The following is a 9284-nucleotide window of genomic DNA, read 5'->3' as shown; positions in this document are numbered from 1 at the left end:
GGGTGTGGAGTCTCCTTCTCTGGAGATATTCAAGTCTCGCCTGGACGCCTACCGTGCGACCTGGTGTAGGGAACCTGCTTTGGCAGGGGGTTGGTCTCGATGATCTCTGGAGGTCCCTTCCAACCCCTACAATTCTGTGATTCTGTGATTCTGGGTGTCTGAGGGACAGACTGAGATCTGTGAAGTTCTTTGAATGTGCGGCTGTTTTGTGATGGCAAAGGCTGTTGTCTTCCCTTCCATAAATTCCAGTTAGAGTGAAGGAGAAAAACAAGATGCTGTTGATCTTGACTGTTCCAATTTTAAGGACTTCCTGCAGTTCTTTGAGGACTGTGAAAGGTTTAGGTATTCTTGACTAGCTCTTTAAGGGCTTGATCGCATATTTCCTACTGGCAGTTGGATAACCTCACAGTGCTAGTGTCGGGCACTTCTCTGAGATAGAGATGCTGTTGTTCTAGTTTGATTCTTCCTGCTATCAGTAACCTTTCCTCTAGTTGTATATTCTGCACGTGAAACTGAATTTCTCTGTTGTGTCTGATTTCTTTGCTTCTAACAGTTTTGCGGTATATTTTGGAAATGGTGGTGGTTTAATCACAGTGACAAAGTGAGCTTCACAGATCAGTGTCCACTGCCACTTGATTGGACTGCCTTGTTCTCAGTCTCTACAACTGATAGAGTCTTGAGGAAGTGAACAGCATGTCTGTGACTTGTTACCTGACAGGTTCCAGGTGTTTTGCACTCCATCTCCCAGAACTTCCTTGTCAGTCTTTGTGGCAAGAATCCTTGTGGTTTCTTCATGAGACTGGGGTCTGACAGAAGTTCTAGGCTGTTTGTTTTCAGTGTGGAAAAATTCAAGGGCTTTCCTGTTGATGACCAGATCAATTTTTGGAACTTGCGAGAGAGCGTAGGTCCTCCAGTAACTCTGTGCATCTTTACTATTTTTGAATCTAAACAATGTGGCCACCTAGTGTTCAGTCACCTTGCATCTTTGGTACTACTACTGGTCTTTTGTCAGCAACAGGTAATTCTTAATTGCTGTGAGATTTATACATGTTGACTTGAATAAAGAGTGAAAGGTTGCCTGGCAGTAAGTGGTGTTCCTTGAAACGTGCTGCTGGGTGCTTTGTTCCCTCAGTTGCTTTTTGTCTTATCTATCCCAAGAATCTTTTAAGTAGTCTTGAAGAGAATTGAAACACATGTCATGTACAAAATAAAACCAGACAAACCGTTTACCCATTTGTATCTGATGGATGGAGTTAATATTCTTTGCAATAGCTTTAATGGTGCTGGACTTCGTGGATTAAACATTGTTGCTAATACTCTAATGCATTGGCTTTTGCTGAACAGTGCTCACATAGGTGTTGGCTTTTTCTTCTCCCAGCTTAGAGGCTGCAGTGAGGCGAGAGGTTGGGAGGGGGATATGCTCAGCAATAAAAGCTCAGGGAAAGGAGAAGGAAGGGAGAACCATTGTGAGTGTAATATCTCTCTTCTTTTTAAAAAAAAACAAAAAACAAAAAAACACACCACCATTATGCATGCTGAGACTCTACTTTCCAGGAGTAGGCGGGATATCTACCTGCCTGTGGGAAGTAGTGCATAAATTCCTCTCCTTTCATAGAATCATAGAATGGCTTGTGCTGGTACTTGTGCACACATCTTCTCTCCCTAATAAAGTATCACCATCTCAATTCCAAGTCTTCTCAGCTTCCATTTTTTCCCCTTTCCATCTCTGTGTAGGATGAGGGAAGATGTAAGTTTGAGTGAGAGTTCGGCTGTTGGCCCAATGTTTTTCTTCATTGAGATGATAGTGGTGTGGAGGATGGGCTGGCCTGACCTTGGTGGCTCCTCCAGCATAGATGGATCATCCACCTCATCACAACCCTGTTCTTCCAGTTCCCAAGTCTCACATCTGCTGTGTAAGGGCATCTGGGAAGCCAAAGTAAATGAGAGGGAGCCCTGAGTGGACTTGTATCCATTCACCTCTGTCTCCATCAAGTTACTACTCTCTGGCTGATGAGGAAAGGTTGTAGGATCCCCTGTCAGGCTGTTGCTAGCAAAGGTTTCCCATGGCTAACTTCTAACACTTGGAGTGTGGTGTCAAAAATCATGGTTGCCTCTTGTTTGTGATTAATTTTATCTCTTTAACCTTATTTTGGAGAGGGAACTGGGGGACCAACAGGAGGACACTCATTGAAATTCATCTAACTTACCTCTCTCTTTAATGAGGATCAGTAATTAATGCCTGATTTTAGCATTAAAAAGTGGTGTGTTTATAGATCCATTGATTCAGAAGAGTTATTGGTGCAGGAGAACAGAGATTAGATTCTGTTGTTGTGTAGGTCAACTGAAAGTGTAACTAAATGATTTCATTCAAATTTGATATTTGAATTTGATATTTGAAATCTTTATGATTGAAATTGAATATTCATTTAATATTCAGGAGAATGAAAAGCTCATGAATGGAGTATTTAGGGAATAACCATAATGGAGTGTAGGTCTTCATTTTCCTATTCTATCAAATCAATGTTACTTAACAAATACAATTTGTAAAATATTGACTTTTGTTACTTCAGAATTGTCTTTCTTTCTGGACACAGTTACATTTTTGACTAGTTTCAGGTCATGTACACTTCTCCTGAATTGCTCCAGGTCAGCAGTAGTGCCCGTTCTTTTGAACTTGCTAGTCATAACTGTCTGACCAGCTTCAGCTGCTGTTAGTGGGAGACCATAGAACATAGACAGAAGAACTGTGGCTGCCTGTGGCTGGTGAGCAGGGTGTAAGAAATTGGAAATATGTGTTCAGTATCAATTCCTATTGGAGAACCATTAGGGAACACTGTCAAGATTAGAGTACTGGGCTGCACCTAAGAAAAAATGACCAAAGTCCTGTGACACAGTGCATCACGGGGAGAAGGATTATGGTTTTTCAAGGGCTTGTGTTACTGACTTTTTCCTCAGAAGAAGAAGTAGAGATTGAAGTAGAATATACAAGAGAGACTGTAACAACAATGGGTTCACTTAATAACAAATAAGAATTCGGGAATTGAGAATAAGAATTGATTATGTAACATATGCTTATGAACTCAAACTAGAGAGGGAAAAAGATGCTACTAACTGCACTCCAAGAGGAGGTTGTATGTGACTTGGTAAATAGTCAGTCTGAATTCAAATTGGATAAATTAGTCAAATGCAGATAAAATGTGCTAATATTAAATACTAAGGTGAGTTCAAAAGCATTGTAGTTTCATGTCAGTTTCATGTAGTAATACAACAATGTCAGAGATTTCTTCATCCTTAACTTATCTTCCTCTGTTATTGAAGGATTTTAAATATCCTTTTACTATTCTTAGGGAGCTGAATTAAAGGATGTACTGGAGAACTTTTCAGCTCATTTATGGTACTGAAACTGATAGGAGAAATGGCTGATTTTAAGACTGGTGTTACAGAACTTCGATAACTACACTAGGCTCTTATTTTGTGTTCAAATTGTGAAGTTGAACTAATAAAAATTTAAAAGATGACAGAAAAGAATGGTATTGGAAAAGGTCCTTTTCTGTTAGAATAAAGAAGATTGAAATTATAAGAGGTGATTATCAACTAGTTAATATCAACTCAACTCTGCTGTTCTGCTTTCAAAGAAGTGCTTCAGATGGCTTTTTCTTCTTCTTTTTGTAATAAAGAACGAGTATAAGTATGTACTAATTGCACGTATGTGAGTATGTGCTATTTGCAGAAGTATTAGCACACCTTTGCAAAGTATGTTTTAAGCTTCATATGCTGTGTATTGCATTAAATAAGTGTGGTGCAAACCAGCACTACTGGAAATGTACCAAAGAAAGTCTTGCTTTACTTTTGCTAATCTTAGTTTTTAAAGAAGAAGAAAAGCATCTGTTTTAACTTAGCATCTTTAAACATAGGTCCAGTTGCTGTGTGTGAAAGATCTTGGGTACTTTGATATGCTCTAGAAACCTGTTCAAGATAAGGAGAATATCCTAGATAACTTTTAGAGAAGTAGAAGGGGGTTTGTGGCTTTTGTGCTGTGATTGATTTTGTATGTTTGTATACAAACATATCAGACTTCGTAGCAGCAACACCTGTAATGGAGGGTTGAAAAGATGTATCTCTGTTTTTCACAAGGTTTTGTTCGGGATGTTTTTTTCATCTACTTTTGTTTTTGCAGCCCTCATTGTTTTGTCTTTTCCCAGCATTAATTGATGTTTTTTTTTTTTCTCAAGATACACATTTGCATGAAAATTGTTTATAGTGATTTCTTTCTTGTTGGGAGGAATAATGGGGGAGAGGTGCATAATGGTATAAAGACTGTACAAAACAGTACTTCGTGCTTTTTGGCAGGTTTGTGGTGTTGGTTGGTTGGTTGACTTTTTTTAATAAATGTGCTCTTTTTCCAGAGCAATGACAATGAAGAACGCCTGCAGGTTGTAAAACTTCTAGCAAAAATGTTTGGGGCGAAGGATTCAGAATTGGCATCTCAGAACAAACCCCTCTGGCAGTGCTACTTGGGGAGGTATGTTATATTAGTTCCACTCACAGGAGGCAGAAAACATTCAGTGAATTGTAATTCAATATTTTTAAACAGCTTCCTCTCCTCCCTCTCTCCCCGCCTTTTTCTTTTCTCCTCTCAAATGATACAGTTAACTGTGCACCCCTCTGCTGTGTCTGACATCTGGTAAATAATGTTTAGGAGATTATTTTATATGCATCTTCTCCATTTTTGATTCTGCAGAGTGGACAAGTCATCACTTTTTAATTTTTTTTTTTTGCCACTATCTATACTGCTATTTTCAATAAAAAGAAACAATTGTCTTTAGTTGCATTTCTTTACAAGTGACACTACTCAATGATGGATTAATTTTAAAACAATATCAAGTGACGTTTGCAGTATTGGATGTTACCAGATCTATTTTTGATGAGGTTTTCATGTACAGTATTTGTTTTCTGGCTTTAATTCTTTATATAATTTGAATACTTTAAAAGAAGTATGTAGTAAATGCTGCTGTAGTAGAAGTAAATACTACTGATGCAGAAAGCAGTCTTCTGTTTTCAAAATATTCTGCCAGTTTGATACAGGAAATAAAGCTGGAACTTGTAGTCAGAAAGAAGTCAAGGATGTCTGCTGTGATGAGAATGTTTTTGAGTAAATAAGGATAAATTATGTTAATTCTGTTAATTATTATAAATGCTGTAGTAATTTAGCATTCAGTGGTATTAAACACAGAATGTCCTCAGAGAAATGCTGCTTCTAAGAGTATAGGAAACTTAGTGAAGGGAAAGCTTTGTGCTTGAAAGTATGTAACAATTAAAACATCACGTGTCACTTAGAAATAACACATCAAATTGGATTGCAAATAAAATAATGCATTGTATTGCAATATGACACAATGTAATCATATATTTTTTCATGATTACTGTTTTCAGCTAGTTATGAACCACAGACATGTATTTACGTTTCAAGGACTTTAAGTTAAAATAGCTGTTAGTAGAGAAGCCATTCTTAAATATCTTCATTCAGAAAACATAACTAACTTTTACTAAAGCAGACATTTCTTGAAACATCTTATTTAATAAATAAGCATTTCTACAAAAAAGTGTTCTAAAATTTGATTATAAGCTGTTTAAAACCAGACATTTTGATGCCCTGAAAATGCATTTTATTTTTCGGAAGAAGGTAGCCCTTATGATGTCGATAGTTTTGTTCATATCATTACTTATATCAAACTTAAGCATGAGAAAATGCCAGTTTTCAAGCATCAAATTTAGTTTAGTCTTTCAGAAGCCAATTTTACTGAAGATGAAGTATGGATTGTTCTTAGGACTTAGTACTAGGTTAGGTGTCCATTGATTTGTTAAGAGAGGAACATCAGCATTTTGCAACATTTTTCAGGTGCTGATTCGTGGTTCATGCTTAAGTAGCTGCAAGATTAGAGAAATGATATTTAAAATGTAATACATGTTTCAGTAAGTAACTGTTGTCTGCCTGTGAGCTTTTCACATGTACCAGGGAGGATATTTCCCTTCCTCTTTAGAACAGGAATCAATACATGAGCACAAGACTTTTCTTAAGGACGATCAAATGAATTCTAGGAAATTAGAGCTGTTCTGTGCGTGTAAATGTGCATAGACAGTGTGACAATCTTTTCAGGGAGTATTGGAGATCATGTAGAAGTAAGTGAGTAATGAGTGACTATTTTTTTTTAATTTTTGTTGTTGTTGTTGTCACTGTTCTTGTTGTAATGTATTGTCTTGTTTCAAAATAGGTTTAATGATATCCATGTACCTATTCGTCTTGAATGTGTGAAATTTGCAAGTCACTGCCTTATGAACCATCCTGACCTAGCAAAAGACTTAACAGGTACCAGACTTATTATAACATTAAAATATCATTGTAAGTCTTGTGGAGAAGTCTGGAAAGTTAGTTGTAACACTAAGTAGCGCTCTCTGACATTGTGGAGGGTATAAATGAGGTTGGATTTCTTACTGGCAGAGTCCCTTACCTTCCAGTGCTGCCTCTCAGATAAGGAGATGGTGCACAAAGAATGCCTTAATCCAAAGGAAACTACCCTCCTTGTCTTGGAGTAGTTGCATTCCCAACTGCTGTTGAAATTAAGCACCGTGGGATCAGGCAAAAGCAGCCTGGCCAGCTAACTAGTCATGGTATTTATTAAGGTGCAGAGTATAGACTTAAGTTCCACAAAGCAAGAATGTGTAAATATTATGTAGCAACTATCTAAGGTATCAAAATAGTCCTTGGAACTGTGACCACAGCCATTGGTTTCTCCTCCATATCAAACACAGCCGGTAATTCAAGATCTCTGTAGGAGGAAGGCAAGTCGCATGGATAAAAGCATTTGGTATTTGTCTCTCCCGTATGTCTTAATGAATAAAAGTGCAATTAATTAAATGGATTGCTTTTTTCAAAGTTTACATTAAGACTGCATCTTCCCTGATCACTCAACTCCCACTTTGGAGGTAGTGTGTTTGACCATCTCCCCTAAGAGATTTAAGGGGCTGTTAATTGCATGGGATTTCCCTCCTGCCTGCTGCCAGTTTAGACAAATACGTGCAAGCTGAAGTCACATAATAGTTATTGTATTGTTAACCTAGGACTTTTCTTTAATGGGAATGGTAAAGATTCTCAGAAGTGTATTTTCAAGGTGATTTTCTTTTTTTAAAATTGCTGAAAGACATTGTGCCCCCTCTAATGGTATCCTCTGAGAAATGTAACGTAGCTTGCCCCTTTCTCTTCCCACAGTGCTTATCACAGACAAATTGTTCAAAAACTTCTCTCACTGTGTTGTAGACAATAATTGTGCAATGGCAATCTTCTTCAATTGTTTCAGTTCATTTTCATGTGGAACATTCTTTTCAAAAAGCTATTTATTTTTAAAATTTCATAATTTCAATTGCTTATGCGCTTTTCTTTTTTTGACATTTGTGCTGATTACCAAGTAAGGGTGGGTATTTCAGATGAGGCTTGAGAATGATCATTCACTGAACAGTAATGAGTGCAGTAACTTCTGATTATTTAGAGCAAACTTTGAATTGTCAGTGTTTCCTCTTAGTGTTTCACTGATGTGTGCTGTGTACAGTGATCTTAAGGCCTGTTATGTGCATTTTCCTACCAGTGAGTGCTTCTAAGTTAAGCTAGAATACATTTAAAGATAAATGAAGTTTGCCATCTGTTTTGTGCTTTTCTAAAATGATAAAAATTCCTGAAACATTTGATACTTACCAGCAGAAATCTTCAGATGTTTATAGGAAAAGATTAGTGGTACTACAAATAAGAAGCAATGTGCCAAAGTAATCTAGAAAAATAGCTTTCAGTTGAGTAAATAAGGATTTGTCTGAGTCAACATCTAGCTTACTTGAGTGTGCTTTTTTATCTGCCTCAGCTTACTGTGCTTACGTGATTCACACTGTGGAGTGTTTCTAGAGCATGTGAACTAGATTCAATTTGGAAAGTAAGCAAATTGTATTCAGGAGTGCAAGTAATGTGCTCTGTAAGTCAAAGGGCGTATAGGAGTCTGCAGGAAGAGAGTAGCCTCTAGCCAAAAGTAAGGCTTTAAAATGCATATAGTGTGGGTATCAAGTTCCTAGCACTGTCTATTCAGCTTTAGAGATCCAGTTCTCTTGGACTATAATAGTTGCTAATGTAGGTATAATAAATGTTTTAATATATTAAGCAAATGAGAAGTTTATTACAGATGTTCCAGCGAAGATTAAGGAAAATTAGTGGTTTCTTACTGTCAGTGCTCCAAACTGTAGAAATCCATGGTTTTCCACTTCTGTCAGTTGGGGTAGCCCCTAGAGAAATAAAAGTAGCTGAAGCTGCGTACTTAAAATGAAGTACTTATTTTATTTTTATTTCCCCAGAATATCTTAAAGTAAGGTCCCATGATCCTGAAGAGGCGATAAGGCATGATGTTATCGTATCCATAGTTACTGCTGCTAAAAAAGATCTTCTGCTTGTCAATGATCACCTGCTTAATTTTGTCAGAGAACGAACGCTGGACAAGCGGGTAAGACATAATTAGTACCAGTAGTGCCTTCTGTTCTCTTGCATCTTATTGTAATTGGATTTGTTTCTTAAAAGTAATGCTTCTAAAAATGTTGAACTACTTTTAAAATGTCTAATGAAAACTCATGTAAAGCAAAAATTTTTTGAAGCAGTGTATTTAATGAGGCACCTTTTGTCCTTGACTGAACTGTAGCATTTTTTTGTTGTGCTATAGTGTTATGATAACTGTGTTTCAACATATAGTATATTTTGATTACTCTTTGTTCCAGTTCTCTAGTTTTCATAATTTTAAAATAAAATTAGACCCTTCTATAACATTGACATATGTCACAAGAGATTTTGAGAGCAAATTTCAAAATATATGGCAGATTACTGATGCAAGTTGTTTTGCCATTGGAGATAGCTGGATTGCTTAATTTTAATTAGATCATTGGAAGACTGCGAGTGTAGTAGCTTTCAAATGTGAGCAGCATTAAAATTCAGTTTAGCTTTGTCTGGTTATTTGGCAAAGCTTAGGAGATTTGCTGCTTATGTTATAGTGGGGTAAACAAGTCTGTTAAAGGCAAACTTAAAATTGTCACTTGACTTTTTTTCGTTTGGTGACATGCTTTTTCCTGCTACAGATGTAATACAATCTCAAGTATTTAATACAGGTTTGTGAGAAAGGATGTTAGATTGAATTGCTTATAATTCTAAATTCAAGAGGTGTGCTTGTATAGTATTTACCTATGTTGATATTTTTAGCAGAATA

At 36.8% G+C, this 9284-nt stretch overlaps 1 protein-coding gene across 1 annotated transcript in view; it reads left to right on the top strand.

Moving 5' to 3' along the window:
* The first annotated feature begins 4386 nt into the window (after positions 1-4386).
* Positions 4387-9284, top strand: part of PDS5B (PDS5 cohesin associated factor B) — a 47268-nt gene continuing 42370 nt past the window's right edge. The window contains 3 exon segments of the mRNA XM_019612202.2: positions 4387-4522; positions 6273-6367; positions 8389-8534. Of these exon segments, the coding sequence (XP_019467747.1) occupies positions 4455-4522; positions 6273-6367; positions 8389-8534 (309 nt within the window). The 5' untranslated portion in view covers positions 4387-4454.

This window comes from Meleagris gallopavo, chromosome 1 (assembly GCF_000146605.3).
Source record: "Meleagris gallopavo isolate NT-WF06-2002-E0010 breed Aviagen turkey brand Nicholas breeding stock chromosome 1, Turkey_5.1, whole genome shotgun sequence".
NCBI classification, from domain to species: Eukaryota; Metazoa; Chordata; class Aves; order Galliformes; family Phasianidae; genus Meleagris; species Meleagris gallopavo.
The sequence above is the reverse complement of the archived record's forward strand: the minus strand, read 5'-3'. Positions and strand labels throughout refer to the sequence as shown.